The following is a 23,269-nucleotide window of genomic DNA, read 5'->3' on the forward strand; positions in this document are numbered from 1 at the left end:
CTAGTGGGATTTGATTGCAGGACTTTGACAGGACTGGGGGAAACAGAGACTCCACTCTTGGAGGTCACACACAAAGTAGTGTGCGCATCGGGACCCAGGGGAAGGAGCAGTGACCCCAGGGGAGACTGAAACAGGACCTACCTGCTAGTGTTGGAGGGTCTCCTGTGGAGGCAGGGCATGGCTGTGTCTCACCGTGAGGACAAGGACACTGGCAGCAGAAGTTCTGGGAAGTACTCCTTGGTGTGAGCCCTCCCAGAGTCCACCATTAGCCCTACCAAAGAGCCCTGATAGGCTCCAGTATTGGGTCACCTCAGGCCAAACAACCAACAGGGAGGGAACCCAGCCCCACCCATCAGCAGACAAGCAGGTTAAAGTTTTACTGAGCTCTGCCCACCAGAGCAACAGCCAGCTCTACCCACCATCAGGAAGCTTGCACAAGCCTCTTAGAGAGCCTCATCCACCAGAGGGCAGAGAGCAGAAGCAAGAAGAACTACAGTCCTGCAGCCTGTGGAACAAAAAACCACATTCACAGAAAGATAGACAAGATGAAAAGGCAGAGGGCTATGTACCAGATGAAGGAACAAGATACAACCCCAGAAAAACAACTAAATGAAGTGGAGAAAGGCAACCTTCCAGAAAAAGAATTCAGAATAACGACAGTGAAGATGATCCAGGACCTCGGAAAAAGGATGGAGGCAAAGATCGAGAAGATGTAAGAAATGTTTAACAAAGATCTAGAAGAATTAAAGAACAAACAAACAGATGAATAATATAATAACTGAAATGAAAAATACACTAGAAGGAACCAATAGCAGAATAACTGAGGCAGAAGAACGGATAAGTGACCTGGAAGACAGAATGGTGGAGTTCACTGCCACGGAACAGAATAAAGAAAAAAGAATGAAAAGAAAGAAAAGAAAAAAAATGAAAAGAAATGAAAAGAAATGAAGAGACCTCTGGAACAACGTTAAACACAACAACATTCGCATTATAGGGGTCCCAGAAGGAGAAGACAGAGAGAAAGGACCAGAGAGAATATTTGAAGAGACTATAGTTGAAAAATTCTCTAACGTGGGAAAGGAAATAGCCGTCCAAGTCCAGGAAGCACAGAGAGTCCCATACAGGATAAACCAAAGGAGAAACACGCTGAGACACATAGTAATCAAATTGGCAAAAATTAAAGACAAAGAAAAATTACTGAAAGCAGCAAGGGAAAATCGACAAATAACATACAAGGGAACTCCCATAAGGTTAACAGCTGATTTCTCAGCAGAAACTCTACAAGCCAGAAGGGAGTAGCATGATATACTTAAAGTGATGAAAGGGAAGAACCTACAACCAAGATTACTCTACCCAGCAAGGATCTCATTCAGATTCAATGGAGAAATCAAAAGCTTCACAGACAAGCAAAAGCTAAGAGAATTCAGCACCACCAAACCAGCTCTACAACAAATGCTAAAGGACCTTCTCTAAGTGGGAAACACAAGAAAAGAAAAGGACGTACAAAAACAAACCCTCCAACATTAAGAAAGTGGTAAAAGGAACATACATATCGATAATTACCTTAAACATGAATAGATTAAATGCTCCAACCAAAAGACATAGGCTTGCTGAATGGATACAAAAATGAGACACATATATAGGCTGTCTACAAGAAACCCACTTCAGACCTAGGGACACATACAAACTGAAAGTGAGGGGATGGAAAAAGATATTCCATGCAAATGGAAATCGAAAGAAAGCTGGAGTAGTAATACTCATATCAGATAAAATAGACTTTAAAATAAAGAATGGTACAAGAGACAAGGAAGGACAATACATAATGATCAAGGGACCAATCCGAGAAGAAGATATAACAATTATAAATATATATGCACCCAACGTAGGAGCACCTTATTACATAAGGCCAGTGCTAACAGCTATAAAACAGGAAATGGACAGTAACGCAATAATAGTGGGGGAGTTCAACACCTCACTCACACCAATGGACAGATCATCCAAACAGAAAATTAATAAGGAAACAGAAGCTTTAAATGACACAGTAGACCAGATAGATTTAATTGATATTTATAGGACATGCCATCCAAAAATAGCAGATTACACTTTCTTCTCAAGTGCGCACGGAACATTCTCCAGGATAGATCACGGCTTAGGTCACAAATCAAGCCTCAGTAAATTTAAGAAAATTGAAATCATATCAAGCATCTTTTCTGACCACAATGCTATGAGACTAGAAATGAATTACAGGGAAATAAACGTAAAAAACACAAACACATGGAGGCTAAACAGTACGTTACTAAATAGCCAAGAGTTCACTGAAGAAATCAAAGAGGAAATCAAAAAATACCTAGAGACAAATGACAATGAAAACACGATGATCCAAACCTATGGGATGCAAAAAGAGCAGTTCTAAGAGGGAAGTTTATAGCTATACAAGCCTACCTCAAGAAACAAGAAAAATCTCAAATAAACAAGCTAACCAGTGCTTCCCTGGTGGCGCAGTGGTTGAGTGTCCGCCTGCCGATGCAGGGGACATGGGTTTGTGCCCTGGTCCGGGAGGATCCCACATGCCTCGGAGCGGCTGGGCCTGTGAGCCATGACTGCTGAGCCTGCAAGTCTGCAGCCTGTGCTCCGCAACGGGAGAGGCCACAATGGTGAGAGGCCTGTGTATCGCAAAAAAAAAACAACAAAAAACAAACAAAAAAATCTAACCTTACACCTAAAGGAACTTGAGAAAGAAGAATATACAAAACCCAAAGTTAGCAGAAGGAAAGAAATCATAAAGATCGGAGCAGAAATAAATGAAATAGAAACAAAGAAAACAATAGCAACACCCATTTATGATAAAAACTCTCCAGAAAGTGGGCATAGAGGGAACCTACCTCGATCTAATAAAGGCAATATATGACAAACTCATAACAAACATCATTCTCAATGGTGAAAAACTGAAAGCATTTCCTCTAAGATCAGGAACGAGACAAGGATGTCCACTCCCACCACTATTATTCAACATAGTTTTGGAAGTCCTAGCCACGGCAATCAGAGAAGAAAAAGAAATAAAAGGAATACAAATTGGAAAAGGAGAAGTAAACCTGTCACTGTTTGCAGATGACATGATACTAAACATAGAGAATCCTAAAGATGCCACCAGAAGACTCCTAGAGCTAATCAATGAATTTGGTAAAGTAGCAGGATACAAAATTAATTCACAGAAATCACTTGCATTCCTATACATTAATGATGAAAAATCTGAAAGAGAAATTAAGGAAACACTCCCATTTACCATGGCAACAAAAAGAATAAAATACCTAGGAGTACACCTACCTAGGGAGACAAGAGACCTGTATGCAGAAAACTATAAGACACTGATGAAAGAAATTAAAGATGATACCAACAGATGGAGAGATATACTATGTTCTTGGATTGGAAGAATCAATATTGTGAAAATGACCATACTATCCAAAGCAATCTGCAGATTCAATGTAATCAGTATCAAATTGCCAATGGCATTTTTTACGGAACTAGAACTAAAAATCTTAAAATTTGTGTGGAGACAAAAAAGACCCTGAATAACCAAAGCAGTCTTGAGGGAAAAAAACAAAGCTGGAGGAATCAGACGCCCTGACTTAAGACTGTACTACAAAGCTACAGTTAACAAGGCAATATCGTACTGGCACAAAAACAGAAACATAGATCTATGGAACAAGATAGAAAGCCCAGAGATAAACCCACACACCTATGGTCAACTAATCTATGACAAAGGAGGCAAGGATATACAATGAAGAAAAGACAGTCTCTTCAATAAGTGGTGCTGGGAAAACTGGACAGCTACATGTAAAAGAATGAAATTAGAACACTCCGTAACACCATACACAAATATAAACTCAAAATGAATTAGAGACCTAAATGTAAGTCCGGACAGTATAAAACTCTTAGAGGAAAACATAGGAAGAACAGTCTTTGACGTAAATCACAGGAAGATGTTTTTTGATCCATCTCCTGGGGTAATGAAAATGAAAACAAAAATAAACAGTGGGACCTAATGAACCTTCAAAGCTTTTGCACAGCAAAGGAAACCATAAAGAAGACAAGAAGACAACCCTCAGAATGGGAGAAAATATTTGCAAACAAATCAACAGACGAAGGATTAATCTCCAAAATATATAAACAGCTCATGCAGCTCAATACTGAAAAAACAAACAACCAAATCCAAAAATGGGCAGAAGACCTTAGTAGACATTTCTCCAAAGAAGACATACAGATGTCCAAGAAGCACATGAAAAGCTGCTCAACATCACTAATTATTAGAGAAATGCAAATCAAAACTACAATGAGGTATCATCTCACACCATTTAGAATGGGCATCATCAGAAAACCTACAAACAGCAAGTGTTGGAGAGGGTGTGGAGAAAAGGGAACCCTCTTTACAGTGTTGGTGGGAATGTAAATTGATACAGCCACTATGGAGAACAGTGTGGAGGTTCCTTAAAAAACTCAAAATAGAATTCCCATATGATCCAGCAATCCCAGTACTGGGCATATACCTAGAGAAAACCGTAATTCAAAAAGACATGCACCCCAGTGTTCATTGCAGCACTATTTACAATAGCCAAGTCATGGAAACAACGTAAATGCCCATCGACAGATAAATGGATAAAGAAGATGTGGTACATATCTACAATGGAATATTACTCAGCCATAAAAAGCAACGAAATTGGGTCATTTGTTGAGATGTGGATGGATCTAGAGACTGTCATACAGAGTGAAGTAAGTCAGAAAGAGAAAAACAAATATCGTATATCAACGCATATATGTGGAACCTAGAAAAATGGTACAGATGAACCGGTTTGCAGGGCAGAAGTTGAGACACAGATGTAGAGAACACATGTATGGACACCAAGGGGGGAAAGCTGCAGGGGTGTGGCGGTGGTGGTGTGATGAATTCGGCAGTTGGGATTGACATGTATACACTGATGTGTATAAAATGGATGACTAATAAGAACCTGTTGTATAAAAAAATAAAGTTCTACAATTTAAAAAAGAAAAATAAAGGGTTTTTTTTGGTTAACTTACGTGGAACCCAAATATCAGAGCAATTTACATAACCAAGCTGGTGCAAATGATTTTACGTGGTTGATTTGGGTATTTTGAGTATGTTGGCTATCTCCCACGTGGTACAACATTGATTGTTCTCAATTAATGTCTCGATTTGATCATTATCAACTTCAACTCGTCTATCCGACCGTGGAGCATGGTCCAGCGAGAATCTCCAGCACAAAACTTCGCAAACCACTTTTGACACGTGCAATCAGTCACAGCACCTTCTCCATACACTGCACAAATCTTTTTTTGCGTTTCAGTTGCGTTTTTACCTTTCTTGAAATAACAGCATAATATGCCGAAAATGTTGCTCTTTTCCTTCCGTCTTCAGTATTAAAATGGCTACACAAAAATTCACCAATTTTGATTATTTTTTTTAAATGCACGCTGATCTGACAGCTGTCACAATACAGTCTTAAAAAAATTGTTTCAAATGAAGTTAAAGGCAACTAAGCACTACTAGAGTCATATTATGGAAAAAACCAGTCAGATTTTGGCCAACCCAGTATATTTATGTACACACACATAGGGTGCAATGGAAATATTTAGGGTATAGATAAATTAAAAATTATATTGCCCACTGGGTCTGAAGTTGTGACCTAGACATCTTTGATCTTCATCATCTAGCATGGAGGTTAGGAAATATTTTCTGTAAAGGGCCAGTTATTAAATATTTTAGGCTTTGCAAGCCATATATTTTCTCTTACAGCTCTTCCACTTTTTTGATGTACTGTGAAATCAGCCATAAACCGTAAATAAACTAATGTTTGTGACTATGTTCCAATAAAACTTTATTTATAACAACAGATGGCACAGCCTCATTTGGCCAGCTCCGATCTGATACAATGTCTGGTTCATAATAGCCATTTATGTATTTACTGCATTGCATAAAAACTGAACTGCATAAAATCACACAGGTTTTCAGAGATCAATAGTCAGAATCATAGAGTCATTGAAATGTAGAATAAAGCTACTTCTGATTTTTCTGGTCTAGCAGTCTATCTTTTTTGGGACATGGACGCTTGAAAATCTGTTGAAAAAGTTATAGACCCACATAGGCACATTTAAAATTTGCATGTGACTTTGGGGTATTCACATACTCACTGAAGTCTGTCTATAGGCCCCAGCTAAGCCTCTGATCTAGCTTACGTTTTGTGGATGAGAAATTGGAAACTTAGATATTTTGGTGTAGATGAGGAATACTTTATTATACTTTACAATACCTGTGGTATACATGAGGTATATATTATTAAATTATTAGTCATTTACTCAAGATTTTGTTTTCTGCAGAAAATATTGAATATGAAATGGAAGGGTTGTGTGTGTGTGTGTTTGCTTAATGCTTGCCACCTTAGGCTGTTAGGGCTTGGTTTTCTGAAAAAAATCTCTTGAAGGGAGTTTAATAATAGTTGGAGAGGGTATCAGATAATTTAAGAATATTTGTGATATATCAGCTGTTCGAGAGCCTGAGCCAAAAATGGCAATGTATTTTTATAGAAGATAGCACAATCATTTCTTGTCTACTTGCCTGTGGGGAAGCTCAGCAATTTCAGCTATCTAATCACTGTTCCTTTCTGGAACATCTAAGAATAGAGAGAACCTTGTAGTAAATGAAAAAGAAATTCAGAGCTTATTTTACCTCTTCTATTTTTATGCTTTTACTGTTTTTAACATTCTCCATTAACATTTTCAGGAAAAACTTAAAAAAAAAAACCGAAAAACAATGACCAGATGTGTAAGTTAAGTTAATATTAAGTGGTGGACACCTTAACTTCTAAATTTAAGGGGATTAGCACGACAAAAGTGTTTGTTTTTTTTATGTACCAGTCAAGGCAGTGTTCTGTCAGAAGCCCAGTTTCCTTTTATCTTGAGGCTCTGCTCTGCCCTACCCAGGCTTTGAATTATACTGCTTTCAGCCTTTTTTTTAAACATCTTTATTAGAGTATAACTGCTTTACGATGGTGCGTCAGTTTCTGCTTTATAACAAAGTGAATCAGTTATACATATACATATGTCCCCATATCTAGTCCCTCTTGCATATCCCTCCCTCCCACCCTCCCTATCCCACCCCTCTAGGTGGTCACAAAGCACTGAGCTGATCTCCGTGTGCTGTGCGGCTGCTTCCCACTAGCTAGCTATTTTACGTTTGGTAGTGTATACATGTCCATGCCACTCTCTCACTTTGTCCCAGCTTACCCTTCCCCCTCCCCGTATCCTCAAGTCCATTCTCTAGTAGGCCTGCAGACCTGCTTTCAGCCTTTTTAAGAGGAGAATCTGGAGAAGACCTATCGACTTCTTACTACCCCCAGGTTGGAAGTGGTATATATCCTTCTCAAATTTCATTGAGGAAAACTGTCTTCATGGACGTTATGTATATCTTAGAAGTCATATCTCAGAAACAATTCTACATTCTGGAAGGGGAAGCACAAAATATTGATGGATAGCTAGCCATTTTTGCCATACAGGTGTTTTTTCTCATTAATATATTGATCATTTTAAAAGTATGTTATGCTTTTGTCAATAACCTTCAATATATCTAACGTGTATATTTTGTTTATAACAGAAAAAGTGATAACTGGAGAGCTTTTATTTCATTCTAATTAGATTGAGTTTCAAAACATTGCTTAGTGGAGGCAGGCTGTTCAGTTCCCCAAATCTTTATTGCTGTATGCTGGAGCAGCTAGTTGAAGGCTATTTTTGCCCTTAGAGAATTAATGGCTTAGTATAGGAGATTTTGTAAACTACTAACTACAGTGCAAAACCAAAGCAAAGAGGAGCTCTAAGGAAGCACAATTAATATTTTTGGGATACTAAAAGAAAGGAGTGGTTATGTCCAGGTATTTGTGGCTTCTAAAACACAGAGGTAAAATGGAGAGGTAAGAAAAATTGAAAATGAAAGGATGGAAAATTGTATAGTAGACAAGCACTATCCAAAAATAACATAAAGATCAGGCAAAATAAAACTTAAGGCAAAAGTATTGATGGACGTATATAATAGATGCTGAATTATAGTAAAAGGTACTGTTCTCCAAAAAATATATGATGGCTTTGTATGTACCTAACAACCTATGTTCGAAATGTGATAGATCAAGCAGACAAAAAAAAATACCCAAACTGGGTCTTTGAATAGCACAATTAACAAGATTATTTTATAGATACATGTAAAATTCTGCACCCAGCAGATAAGACAGTGTACATTCTTTTGATGCACACATTGGATATGTATAGACATTGAAAAAGACTTGGTCAAAAAGGAATTCTTGACAAATTTCAAAGAATCATTATCATAAAGACCATCCTCTCTGGCCACAATACAATTAAATTAGAATAATTACCGATATGTTTGAATTTACTTCTACCATTTTATTATTTGTTTTGTCTTTGTAAGCTCTGATTTTCATTCTTCTGTTTCCTCTCTCGTGCTTACTGTTTACTTTTCAGTGTCCTGAAATAGCTGCTCCATACTTTCTTTCCAGGTTTTCTGGCTACCTTTAGTGAGAAGGAGTGGAATGTGCTTACTTTATCTTACCCAGAACCTGGAACCTGTTAACATTTTGATGTACAACCTTTTAGAGACTTTTGTTTCTTTGTGTGTGTGTGTGTGTGTGTGTGTGTGTGCGCGCGCACATACACATATAGATTTTTTTTTGTAATTTGTGTTTTTTAATGTTAGGAACATGTTTTAAGGACATTAATTTTTTCATAATGTTATTTTAATCATTGGCATGTATTACATTGTGTAACTGTTCCATAGTTTGTTTAATCAGTCCCTTTTTGTTTGTTATTTAGGTTATTTTTCATTTTCTGTTTTGTAAAATGCTTTAACAAACATACTGGTAGATAGATCTTTGCACACACCTCTGTTTATTTCCTTAGGAGAAATTTTTATCAACTATAAAATCAAAATTTGTGAGTAATTTTAAGGTTTTGGCATGTGTAACCAAATTATTCCCTGTGAAAAATTTGTTAACAGTATCTTCTAACAAGCACATTTTTGGTCCAGTGCTGTTTTTTATTATCAAAAAATATTTCTTTGAAACTTTTATAGATGGAAAATGCTATCATATCTTTTATTGCTAGCTGGAATTATCATTTTTTTAAACCATTCTCTTTTCATTTCATTATGAAGAATAGCAAATTTTTATATTTTGTTAGCTGATCTATATTCAGTATTTTTCAGTTATATCTTTTGGATTTTCTGTATAAATAACAGTCATCTTCATGTAATGGTGATTTTGTGTTCTTCTTGTAAGTACTTACACTTATTTCTCTTTTTTACCCTTCCTTAGTTGTTTAGAAATTCTCTGACTGTCTCAAATAATAATACTGGTAATAAGTATCTTCAACTCACAGCTATTTTCCTTAGCTCCTACAGTAACTGCCCTAAGTTATCTTTTAGTTCCCAAAGCTGATGGATTTAAAAAAAAAAAATTCTTGTATTATAGAACCTCTCTACTGTATTACCAATAAGGAATCCTTATTCTTAACCTTCTAAATAAGTTTTGTTTTGGAATAATTTCAACCTTACAAAAAAGGCAAGAACATTAGAGAGAACTAACTTTTCCTTTAACTATAAGTTGCCTATATTATGCTGCATAACCCCCCAAAATATTTTACACCAAAAATTTGATGAGGAAGTTTTTAGGTTCTGTAACCAAGTCATCAACCATGGAATCTCTGTTTTTGAGCAGCTTGGCTTCCTAGTGACCATGTTAAGATAAACTGATTGCAAGTACTGTCTGTTTGTAACCCAAGTATTTGCCATACACTATTTAATTTAATCATATCAGATAAATAAATAAGATATAATCTTTGCTCTCTAGGATTTCATAGTTTAACAGAGAAGGTAATTATACATAAACATATACAAATGATAGGCTTATGAGGTAACATAAGCCCAAGAAAAGTGATACAGTCTCCTTAATGTTGATGTGTAGGGTGAGGGACATTGGAGAAGAGGATATAGGGCAGACGACATTCATACTGGGCCTGAACAAGATGGGAGAATGGACAAAGTGTTCCACACAGAGGGAAGATCATGAGCAAAGTCAATGAAAATTCATAGTGTTTTTTTTGGCCCTGTGGGCATTAGATGTATGTGTTTGGAGGAATGGGGTTTGTGGATGGGAGAGAGTTGGATAATGATAAGAATTTCTGGAAAGGTTGACTAGTAGGAGGCTGTTGTTTTAGAGCCATCTAATATGACGTCTTAGAGGTTCTTATCCCCAGAGTGACCTTGTGTTTTCAGATGCTTGTGGAATAGACCTGAATTACTGTTATTTCACTTGAACAGATATATTCCTAGGGAGTCTCTAAATATGGAGTGATGAGAGCTCTTAGATCTGCTCTTTTTTTTTTTGTGGTACGCGGGCTTCTCACTGTTGTGGCCTCTCCAGTTGTGGAGCACAGGCTCCGCATGTGCAGGCTCAGCGGCCATGGCTCATGGGCCCAGCTGCTCCGCGACATGTGGGATCTTCCTGGACCGGGGCACGAACCCGTGTCCCCTGCATCGGCAGGTGGACTCTCAACCACTGCGCCACCAGGGAAGCCCAGATCTGCTCTTTGACATTTTTCTGTAGCAAACTTTGAACTAAGTTATTATGAGGGATTAAGGAGATAGTGTATCATTTATTCTGTTGGTTAGTTCCTGTTTGGCATTGCGTGTTTTAATACGAAGACATAAATAGTCTTCTGTAGAAGTAGTTCTTTTTAGATACTTGTTTCTGTTACTTTGGTGATTTGGCTTATTCATCTCAGCTTGTATGATGAGAAACTGAGAGAAGATGTTAATAAGTAGATGAAAAATCCATCAGTAGGTTTTCTGTCAATTACAGTACATTTACAGTATTATGTTTCTTTCGTTACTTTGCATTATATGTTTTCTCTGGTTCTGTCTCTGAGAGTTTTTTTTTTTTTCTGGGGCAGGGGAGACAATAAAAACTCAAACTCTTAAGAGGATTTTATGAATTCTCTATTGATGACAGGTTTTTCAGAAATAGGAAAACCAATGTTAGTCATGCTTCTTGACTTCTTAGAAACTTCCTTTTTTTTTCTTTTTTTTTTGTGGTACGCGGGCCTCTCACTGTTGTGGTCTCTCCCGTTGCGGAGCACAGGCTCCGGATGTGCAGGCTCAGCGGCCATAGCTCACCGGCCTAGCCACTCCGTGGCATGTGGGATCTTCCCGGTCCAGGGCACGAACCCGTGTCCCCTGCATTGGCAGGCGGACTCTCAACCACTGCGCCATCAGGGAAGCCCGAAACTGTTCATTTTTAACATCTCTCTTGAGTAGTGATAGCATGGGGGAAATATACATTTTAAGGTTGAACATTTTGATACTTAGAATTTCTTTTGGAAGCGTAATTTGTTAAGCATCATTTTAGCATCTACTCTCGTAAAGTATTTGTTCCCTAAATTTATTGATATTTTGTATGTTAATTTTATAGCATATGGTAATTGGCACTCTAAAAGCTGCTAATATGAGAAAAACTTGAACTTAATCATTCTACATTTCTTTTCTGTTTGTATCCATTGGTAATTAATGAAGGAGTTGGTTTTTGCAAGCATTTGTGGTGGAATAAATTTAAGTAAGCTTTCTTCTAGCAGGCTTCAGTGTAGGTGTTAACAATGTCAGTTGCTGACAGAAGTTGATTCTATTTTGTCAGTAAAGTTCTGATTTAAAGAATACAAGCAGATAGTTATTTCATGAAATAGCTAAAATTTTTATTATTTTTTACATAGGTTTTATAGTGGAAAATGCATTTGAATAAAGTTTTTAATCTTTTTCTCCTTTGTCTTTTTAAATGCTGTTTAGGTTTAGTTTCACTTATATTTTCAATTATATTCCTCAGTAATATATCTATATACACATTTATTGTGTGAGAAACTTGTGAGATTATGAATTCTCATCATGCTTTATCTGTTTTCTTTCTTTCCCTACTTTTCTCTTCTTCATTGTGTTCTTTTTCCCCTTTTTCTCTAATACTTTCTGTGTTTTCTTCCTCAGTCATATTCTCCCCCTTTCCGTGTTTCAGTATTATACATTAGTAAGTGGAAATCATTGAATCCGTTATGATGGTCTTGTTTCTTCTATCTTTCTTCCTCCAGACCTTGTTTTTGAATATCTTTATGGGTATTTAAAGTAGGAAGACAAGACAGTAGCTGCAAAAAGAACCTTAAAGAAGCTCTTCTTCCTCTTATGTATTGTATAATCAGTATATAGTAACATTGTTTCATTTGGGAAAGTGTTTATAAAATAGGCAGAAATCAGACAAAGTACTTGTAGATTAGGATAATCTTTGAATGGGATCTAGAATTATGTTGTTAAAAGGTATGGCTTATACGGTTTCTCTTAGCATGTGAAACTTCATTATATAGAACTTCTTTGTAATGGTTTTTGTTGGGATGGATCTGCTACTTATTAGCTGTGTCTCTTTGGCAAGCCTGTTTACGTATCTGAATGTTAGTTTCATCTTTGCAAAATATGATAAATGATACCTGTCTTTCACATATATTAAGTTTAGTAACATTTTAAGAATAATTATTTATTGATAGATTTAACTTCTAATTGGTTTCTTTTTTCCCCTATTTTATAGGTTATGTGCAGAGTCTGATTAGACGAGTTGTAAATAACGTAAATATTGTTATAAATAATCTCATACTAAAATATGTTGAAGATGATATTGTTCTTTCAGTCAACATCACTTCTGCAGAATGCTATACAGTAGGTGAATTGTGGGATCGTGCATTCATGGATATTTCTGGTGAGTAAACGTCAAGAAGAGTATAGCTTTTTCTATTGTTGAAACAGTTGTCTTGCATTCTGAACCTTTTTTTGGGCCACCAGGCTCCTAGATAAATCTAATGAAAGCTTTATGCCTTCAGCCTGGAAAAATGCACATATGTAAAATTTAGCATACAATTATATTAATTTTTATTCTTTCTTACCGGTCACTTTCTTGCTTCAAATATTATATATAGTATTTTACAATGCTGTGGTTTGAAGGAATAAAAATTAAATAATACTTAGTTAAAATTTTGAATGTTTGTGAAAGAGGAAAGGGGACATGTTGCTTTTGCATAGTTCAGTAATGGCAAAACAGTGTATCTGACTGATTTATGTTTTAGGTTTGTGTACTACAGAGCATATTTGGGATTTTTGGATAATCCCAAAGCCTCCTTTATTATGTGCTGCATTCTCCTTCTGCTTATAGTAAAAGAACTATTAAGTAATAATATAATTTAATAACTACCAAATATTTATTATTATTTTATTTATTATGTTCTACATGGAAGGTAGGCACTGTGTCAAGCCTTGAAATTAGAGCTCTGAAAAAAATAGTGCTGTTTCCTAGTTTTGTCAGAAGACATAATAGTTAAATAAGGCACAACACTTGTTGATACATGTTCTGATAGGGTAAGCAGTAGGTATTTTTGGAAAATATAGTAAGGAGACTATTGTGAACACCTTTTATTTGTGACTCGCCATTGTACCTAATTGTTAAAGGTGCTGGCACTAAAGTTAGACTACCTGAGTTTGAATCCTGGCTCTCCCAACTTCATAGAGATGTATGACTTTGGGTGAGTTACTTCACTTCACTGTTTCTTTGTTTCCTCAAATACAAACCACAGCATAAAAGTGTCTTATACATAGTCAGCACTCAGAAAATGAGCTATTATTATTATTTAAATTCATTTTCTCAGATTCTCATTACAATTCCATAAAGTGATATCCTTTCTCATTCGTTTAGTCATATATTCATTTACTTATTTTAAGTCCTAGTTACAAGAAAGCAAAGTGAAATTGAGTCTCAAGGTTACTTAACTTGTCTTGTTAGGGCATACAAATAGGAACTAGAAGAATTGGAATATAGTTTTGTTTTTGTATGTTCTTTAATGTTTGGCCTTCACATTTTAATAATGAAGAATAATCCTGATCTTGAAGCTCTGTTGTGAGGCATAAATAAGAGCATATGCAAAGGCCCAAATTTTGTTTCTGAGACATTTTCAATGCCTCCTTCTTATCCTCTGTGGAAATAAATATTTGGTTAAAATGCCAAAATAAAAAGTTATGAAAAACAGAAAACAAACAGAACTGGATGATGCAGGATTGAATAAATGAGTTGAAATTTTAGGGGAAGAAATGTCATTTATAGTTTTTACATAGAAGTAAAGCAAATATTACTCTGGGAAGTTATTTATAATGAATTAGAAAGAGTCTTGAATTGGGAGTTAGGGGATCTTGGTTCAAATCTTCCCTCCAGCACTAACCTAGTGCAACCTTGGGTAAGTCATTTGTAAATGTGAATTATCATTACTGCCAACCTACCAGTGTATTTATGAGAGTCAAGTATGATACCACATGAAAGCTCATGATGATGGTGGTGGTAAAAACAGCAAAGAGTATTTTCCATTTATTGAGTGAGTGCTTGTTAACTGCTGTGCCTGGTGCTGTTTATGTTTTCTGTTTTTGTTGTTTTTTTAGTTAATTATCTTGTTTGAATCCTTTAGCTTCTGAGGTAGATACTGTTTCCCCTTTTATTAATTTTTAATTCAACATTTGGTACTTAAAAGGATTTATGTAACATACACTTGTTATAACACAATATAATGAACGCTTACCCTTTAAGTAACTAGAACATTAACAGTTTGCCCCTTCCAATGTATTTTTCCCTGTCCTATTCCCTTGCTTCCTCCTAGAGTTAACTGCTGTATTAAATTTTATCATTTAATTGCTTTAAAAAAGTGCTGTAAAAAGGAATGAAGTCCTGATACATGCTAAAACATGGATGAATCTTGAAAACATTATGCATACATGTAAGCATTTCTTTAGGGCATATATAGTACTTAGGAGTGGGTTTGTTAGTTGGGAGGATATGCAAATATTCGCATTTTCAAAATAATGCAGAATCATTTTCCACAGTGCTTGTTAGATAGACATAGTTATTATCCTCATTTTATAGATTAAATTGTAGTACGTTATGTAAAGTAAGTACCAGAACCAGAATTCATTTTCTATCTTTTTAAGATAGTTCCTGTTATATTTGTGTTGAAGAAAAATATTTTTCAAAGCTTAATAATTTCCTCTCTCACCAAAAAATTTTCTAGGATATCCTTGAAATATGATCACTTAATATTCTTATAGCATAATGGATAAGAACATGTGCTCTGGAGTAAGCTTGTCAGAGTTTGAATTACACCTCTGCTCTTTATAAACTGTCTAACATTACAGATTATTTATCCTTACTGTGCCTTTGTTCCACAGCTTTTAAACAGAGCCATATAAATATTATAAGAGATAATGGATGTAAAAGATTTAGTGTAGTGTCTAATAGCAAATACTCAGTGAATTATAATTATTATAAAGAGAGGGAAGGAAGCATCTAGCTGGTTTCTTTCATTTCTTGTCCTATTATGATAATTTCTTTAATTTATGTACATGTATATAACAGTAACTAAATCATTTATTTGATTTCAGTTAATTTCAAAATGAAATTATATGGTGTTTTTTTTTTCAACTAACAGACAAATTTGAAATTTATTGGCTGAATAAAACTTTACTGTTTTCATACATGTGCATACTCTTTATACTTCTTAAAAACTTAAATCCAAAAAAAGAGAAGAAAATTAAATGTTGAATTAATTAGAGGTTGCCAGGATATACTCAGAAATAGAAAGTATAGTTTATTGTTTTGAAGATTCCCATGGCCATAGCATGTGGATAGTTGCTAGCTGAAAGTCACTGACCAAGTAGATTTGGGCCTAATGTTCACCTAGGAATTGCTTATTAGTTAGGAATAAATTTGCTAAAGGTTTTATTTTCTAGTTTGATACTTTACCAGCAATTGTTTCCATTTTTATTCCCTTGAAAACAAACTTTATACCATTACTGGTAATTTTGTAATTTCTTCATTAGTTATTATTTAGAGGTGTGCTGGCCACTAGAATATTCTGTGATGATGGAAATGTTTTATTTTTTACTGTCCAGTACCCTAGCCACTAACTGTATGTGGCTTTTGAGTACATGAAATGTGCCTAATGTAACCAAGGACCTGAAATTTTAGTTTTATGTGATTTTAGTTAATTCATAGGTAAATTTAAATAACACCATATCGATGGTGGCTACCATACTGAAGAGTGCAGTTTTTGAGAGTAGCAGTAAGTTTTTCAGTGTAAAATAAATGTTAAATGAGCGACTGTTACTCAAAATATTTTTTTAATGTGGTTTTTCAAGAATTTTTAAAATTTATTTATTTATTTATTTATTTATTTATTTTTTGCGGTACGCAGGCCTCTCACTGTTGTGGCCTCTCCCATTGCGGAGCACAGGCTCCGGACGCACAGGCTCAGCAGCCGTGGCTCCCGGGCCTAGCTGCTCCGTGGCATGTGGGATCTTCCCAGACTGGGGCATGAACCCGTGTCCCCTGCATCGGCAGGCAGACTCTCAACCACTGCGCCACCAGGGAAGCCCAAGAATTTTATTTTATTATTGTTATTTAATATTACATTGCAGATAGTGAAATGTAGCAAAATTTTTCATAAAGTTTGTCTTAAATTTGTAGTTAGGTGTCAAGCAAATTGGGAGCAAGCTGCTTCGTTTCTTTAGGCTCTATTTGATTCTTTGTACATAAAATGGGGATTATTGTGCCTAAGTTTGTTGGAAGATTTAAATGATATAATAAATGAAAAGTTCTTTTATAGGTTCTGACATCATGTATTAAATGCGCTATTAATCTTATTTCTGCTATTATTTTTATTACTGTTACACTAATAAATAATTGACTTTTTTCCCTCTAACTTTACTTTTTACTTAAAATGTTTTTCTTTCCTTTTTAGCAACTGATCTGGTGCTGAGAAAGGTTATCAATTTTTCCGACTGTACAGTTTGTCTTGATAAACGAAATGCTAGTGGTAAAATAGAATTTTACCAGGATCCTTTATTGTACAAATGTTCCTTCAGAACACGTCTGCATTTTACATATGATAACCTAAATTCCAAGATGCCATCTGTTATTAAAGTAGGTGTTTCTTTTTCTAATAGTTGAGTTGCATGTTTCTACCTTATTGACTTTCATGCTAATTATTATTAAAAAGCAAAGAAGAAATTAACCTCATAAATATATAAACCATTATTTTTTGTAAAAATGTTTTATTTATAACTTTTATGTTAATTGTTACATATTATAACTTTTTGTATTGTGTGTTCTAATACAGGTATTTTGGGGACACCTTTTTTTTTGTGACTGTAGTTTCTTTTTTAGTTTGTCCACCTGATTAGTGTTTTTCTCTTCAAGTAGATAGAAGAGATCATATCAAAAAGTGTATTTATATCCATGGTAGACTGAAGATCAATCTTTATTTCAATCCTTATAAATTGTTTATGTGATAGCAATAGTTATTGACCCTTATCTTTCTTAGGTAATGTTGCAAGACTTAAATTTGCTTATCTAATATCTTAGTTTATTGGTTTAGGAAATTTTAGCTTTTTATCTGTGGTTTCAACATGTAATTACAATTTTATGTCAATGGGAATTTTTCAGTAATGTCTTTTTTTTTGTTTTTAGAGGAGCTTTATTTATTTATTTAACATTTTTATTGGTGTATAATTGCTTTCCAATGGTGTATTAGTTTCTGCTTTATAACAGAGTGAATCAGTTATACATATATCCCCATATCTCTTCCCTCTTGGTCTCCCTCCTTCCCACCCTCCCTATCCCACCCTTCTAGCTGGTCACAAAGCACTGAGCTGATCTCCCTGTGCTATGCGACTGCTTCCCACTAGCTATTTTACATTTGGTAGTGTATATATGTCCATATGTACACTACCACTCTTTCACTTTGTCCCAGCTTACCCTTCACCCTCCCCATGTCCTCAAGTCCATTCTCTAGTAGGTCTGCATCTTTATTCCCGTCTTGCCCCTAGGCTCTTCATGACCACTTTTTTTTTTTTTTTTTTAGATTCAATACATATGTGTTAGCATATGGTATTTGTTTTTCCCTTTCTGACTTACTTCACTTTGTATGACAGACTCTAGGCTCTAGGTCCATCCACCTCAGTACAAATAACTCAATTTCGTTTCTTTTTATGGCTGAGTAATATTCCATTGTATATATGTGCCACATCTTCTTTATCCATTCATCTGTCGATGGACGCTTAGGTTCCTTCCATGTCCTGGCTATTGTAAATAGAGCTGCAATGAACATTGTGGTACATGACTCTTTTTGAATTATGGTGTTCTCAGGGTATATCCCAGTAGTGGGATTGCTGGGTCGTATGGTTGTTCTACTTTTATTTTTTTAAGGAACCTCCATACTGTTCTCCATAGTGGCTGTATCAATTTACATTTCCACCAACAGTGTATGAGGGTTCCCTTTTCTCCACACCCTCTCCAGCATTTATTGTTTGTAGATTTTTTGATGATGGCCATTCTGACTGGTGTGAGATGATACCGCATTGTAGTTTTGATTTGCATTTCTCTAATGATTAATGATGTTGAGCATTCTTTCATGTGTTTGTTGGCAATCTGTATATCTTCTTTGGAGAAATATCTATTTAGGTCTTGTGCCCATTTTTGGATTGGGTTGTTTGTTTTTTGATATTGAGCTGCATGAGCTACTTGTATATTTTGGAGATTAATCCTTTGTCAGTTGCTTCATTTTGTTCTTCAAGGTACTGGTAAATATTTTTAATGTGTATAGTTACTCTTTAAGTGTAAATCTTGTGTTCTTTTATTGCATAACAGTTTTCTGTACCTCTTGTCTGTCTGTCTACCTATTTATCTGTCTTTGAAGAAGAATTCACACAGTGACTTGTGATCTTGTTAACTAAGTTTTAATGTGGAATGAAGTTTTATTATTGAATTACAGGCTTTTGTACTATAATGGAAAAGCCAGCCCCAAGTCTGAACACTGGGATTGACTACTGTGCCTGTTTGGGCATGGCTGTATAAATTATGTATTATTTTTACATTAGGTTTTTTTTGTTTGTTTGTTTTTTGTTTTTGCGGTACGCGGGCCTCTCACTGTTATGGCCTCTCCCGTTGCGGAGCACAGGCTCCGGACGTACAGGCTCAGCGGCCATGGCTCACGGATCCAGCCGCTTCGGGGCATGTGGGGTCCTCCCGGACCGGGGCACGAACCCGCGTCCCCTGCATCGGTAGGCGGACTCTCAACCACTGCGCCACCAGGGAAGCCCTACATTACGTTTTTTAAAACATAAAACACTTGCTATTTTATGTAGCTTTATTGTACTTAAGTTTCTATTTATATATGAAATACACCCATTTTTCTTTGGTAGTGCTCAGTCATGAGTATGTTTTTTTTTTCCTTATGCATCCTACAGTGCACATTGTTTAAATTCTGCTACTTTTCCCTTCTATTTTTGAATTAGCTTCTTAGGTAAAGATAAGCATGGAAAAGTATTAATTCAAAAGTAATTATGCCACTGTCTCAGGACAGTGGACTTACTTTCCTTCTTTGACCTTGAATCTACTAGTAGAGTTGGGGAATGTTAAGGGTGGATTCAAGATATATTTTGAAAGCAAGTAATGGATATAGGGAAGCCTTACTATATAAAAAAATCTTACTGATCATTAGTACAGATTTAATTGTCCATTCTAGGATGTGGCTAACTTAGAGGAAAGTAAAAATAAGTGAACTTGAGGAAAACTTAGTGTTGGCATATAAGTTTTTCTCAAAACTGACTAGCCATGATATTTTATTGTAGAAAGTACCTTTAAATAAACTTGTTGACAGGTGGTTTTTGACTTTTGTAATCACTGAGTGTGAGGTACCATTATTCTTAACTGAAATTAAATTTTGAGGTTTTTTTTTTTAATACTACTGTGATGTAAGATTTACTGTTTCGAATTAGACCCATCATTCTTCCACCTCTTAGTGCTTGGAAATAAGTATTAAATGGACATGGTTAACCTCATTGATCACCTGAAAGACAGGGAATTTCCCAGAATGTTCCAGACACCCTAATTATTTGTCTAAGACTCTCACATATGTTCAAGTGGCTTTTGAGTTTATTTGTATTTTGGGTGGGCTTTTTGTAATTTTCTATCTTTTGTGAGTACTAAATATGTCTTTAGAGATTTTATCATCTATGAGATGTAGAGCTTAGGGTATGTAATTTATTTAACATTTCCCCTGTTTTTGAAAATTTACTTTTTCTTAACAGTTTTTCAGAGGAATGAAATTCTACATATAAATCTTTGACCACATCTCTGATTAATTCCTTAGGAGAGATTTCTGTAATTGCAAATATCTTATTAATGGGTTTAAACTTTTTTAAGCCCTGTAATCTGTACTGCAAAATTGTTTCCAGAAAGGTTTAACCAGTGTATATGCTCATGAACATTAGGGGAGTGCCTATATTACACTCCTGCTATCCTTAAATATGATCATGTTTTAAAAAAGCCAAGCTGTTTGGCAAAAATAATACAAATTAATATTTATTTGATTATTGTCAAAGTTAGATTTTTTTTTTTTAAAGAAGATGTTGGGGGTAGGAGTTTATTAATTAATTAATTAATTTTTGCTGTGTTGGGTCTTTGTTTCTGTGCGAGGGCTGTCTCTAGTTGTGGCAAGTGGGGGCCACTCTTCATCACGGTGCACGGGTCTCTCACTGTCACGGCCTCTCTTGTTGCGGAGCACAGGCTCCAGACGGGCAGGCTCAGTAGTTGTGACTCACGGGCCTAGTTGCTCCGTGGCATGTGAGATCCTCCCAGACCAGAGCTCGAACCCGTGTCCCCTGCATTAGCAGGTAAATTCTCAACCACTGTGCCACCAGGGAAGCCCAAAGTTAGATTTTTGAAAATATGTTCACTGGCCATTATTTTCTCTTTGAAAAATTCATTCAGGTTCTTTGTCAGTTTTTCTATTGTGGGTTAACTTTACTGATTTTAAAGATATTTACATGTATGTGTGTGTGTGTGTGTATATATATATATAGTGTGTAAAGTATCTTATATGTTAAAGATATATATGTTGGTGTGTATAGTATTTTAAGCACATATATACATACACACACACAGTTGACACCGGTTTTGCTAAGACAGCTTATCACTGGTGCTGTTGGTGCTGTATGGTATTTAAAGGGTATGGCAGAGAAATCTCAAATTGAAGAAGAGCTTGGCAGGCCTGCGGTGCCCGCCCTCTCAACCTGTCCCCCATTTCAGGGTCTAGTAAGTGTATGATTTTTAAGTCAGTTTTAAGAAACCTGTACTCATATTTGAATATGGTATTTTACACCTCCCCACCCAACTGTCTTCCCCTTCAAGTACAACTTTTTGTGCCTTTAGCCCTAAAAATATGACGATTACCGTTACTTCTTTTTCATGTTTCATAGACATTAAAATACCAGTTAGTTAAAATAAACCTTCCAAGAGACTTGACTTTATGGGTTAATTGGTTTTATTCTGTGTTTATCTAACAGCAGGAAATCATTACACTGAGGCTGTCTTTATATTGAATTGATGTCTCATTCTATAAGAACTTAGATTGGACTGCTTTGTGCCTTGTTGATAATAATTAATCTTATTTCTTATAACTGGTTCATGTTATAAGTTTTATACTATGTTTAAATCTTTTATTTAAAGTTGGTTTGAGAGATATTCCTGATCATGTTTTCACTTGGTTTTCCATATTTCACAATAATCATTTTATCATGTGCATACTTACATAGTTATAATGTTAGTAATTTACTCAACAACATGTTTTTAGGATGTGTGTATATTCTTTTTGGTTCATAAAGCTGAAAAGGGTGATTAAAGTCTTACTAAAATGACATGAAACTTTTATTCTTAGTTGTGACAGAGATTTTTATGGTGTTTGTTGGAGTACTGTCGTACTCTTAACATTATAAGGTGGGTATTTTGGTAACAAAAACTTTTGGGAAAAGTTATCTGGAAATCCAGTGTGACTGTATCTTTTCATTATCATTTCTATTTCCACTTATATAGTTTGGATTAATATAGTTTCTATCTAAAGTGTATTGATCATCATAGAAAAATCTGTTTAAATTCCTAAGATATTAAGCTATTATTTTGGCTTAAATATTAGAAATGTTGGGACATTACTGTTTCTCCTCTGGTTTCCATTTTAAGACTTAACATTTCTCTGCTTATGCTAAATGGTACTCCCTTTGAATATGCTTTTGTTGATGTTTTTGTTTTTTTCAAAATACAGATTCATACCTTAGTAGAGAGTTTGAAACTTTCTATCACTGATCAGCAATTGCCTATGTTTATCCGTATAATGCAACTTGGGATTGCTCTTTACTATGGAGAAATAGGAAATTTTAAAGATGGAGAAACAGAAGAGTCTGCCTGTCACAATAAAGATATGTTAGGAAACATTACAGGTAAATATAACAAAAACTTTTATTTTATAACTATTGTTTTTACAAAGTGTTTTCACTATTGTGAAACTTCGAAAACTACAACATTAGATTATGTTTTGCAGTGTTCTAATATGATGGGGTGATTTTTTTTTTTTTTTGTGGTACGCGGGCCTCTCACTGTTGTGGCCTCTCTCGTTGTGGAGCACAGGCTCCGGACGTGCAGGCTCAGCGACCATGGCTTATGGGCCCAGCCGCTCCGCAGCATGTGGGATCCTCCTGGACCGGGACATGAACCTGTGTTCCCTGCATCGGCACGTGGACTCTCAACCACTGCGCCACCAGGGAAGCCCCATGATGGGGTGATTTTATTTTGCTTGTTTGACACTAATTTTTTTCTTTCCTACATTTTGCATACTAGTCTGACTTTCTATTTTCTACATGTTTAAAAGAACTTGAATATTTCTAATAAGTATAAGTGTTTGGAATATACATTACATAAAAGTTAAGGCAGTCCAACCTCAAGATTTCCTAGTAAATTATAGTACAGTTGACCCTGAACAGCATGGATTTGAACTGCGCAAGGTCCACTTGTAGACAAATTTTTTTCAGTAAATACGTACTACAGTACTACATGATACATGGTTGGTTGAATCCTCAGATGCAGAAATGTGAATATGATGGAGGGTTGACTGTAAAGTTATATCTGGATTTTCAACTTGCACCTCTAACTGCCTTGTTGTTCAAGGAACAACTATATTGATAATTTTTCTGCAGAGTCTCAGCAAGAGTTATTATAACTAATTAACTTATTTATACTTAATTATT

At 35.5% G+C, this 23,269-nt stretch overlaps 1 protein-coding gene across 17 annotated transcripts in view; it reads left to right on the forward strand.

The window, feature by feature from the left end:
- Window positions 1-23,269, forward strand: part of VPS13B (vacuolar protein sorting 13 homolog B) — an 802,268-nt gene that overhangs the window by 44,593 nt on the left and 734,406 nt on the right. For all 17 annotated transcript variants that reach the window (XR_004486270.2, XR_007472457.1, XM_049700204.1 and 14 more), the window contains exons 5-7: window positions 12,693-12,860; window positions 16,933-17,114; window positions 22,291-22,465. Coding sequence is in view for 15 of the 17 variants with exons in the window: in XM_049700204.1 (XP_049556161.1) it covers window positions 12,693-12,860; window positions 16,933-17,114; window positions 22,291-22,465 (525 nt within the window). In the remaining 2 variants the exon portion in view is untranslated. The remainder of the gene's footprint in view (window positions 1-12,692; window positions 12,861-16,932; window positions 17,115-22,290; window positions 22,466-23,269) is intronic.

The sequence above is a fragment of the Orcinus orca genome, chromosome 17, assembly GCF_937001465.1.
Source record: "Orcinus orca chromosome 17, mOrcOrc1.1, whole genome shotgun sequence".
Classification (NCBI taxonomy): Eukaryota; Metazoa; Chordata; class Mammalia; order Artiodactyla; family Delphinidae; genus Orcinus; species Orcinus orca.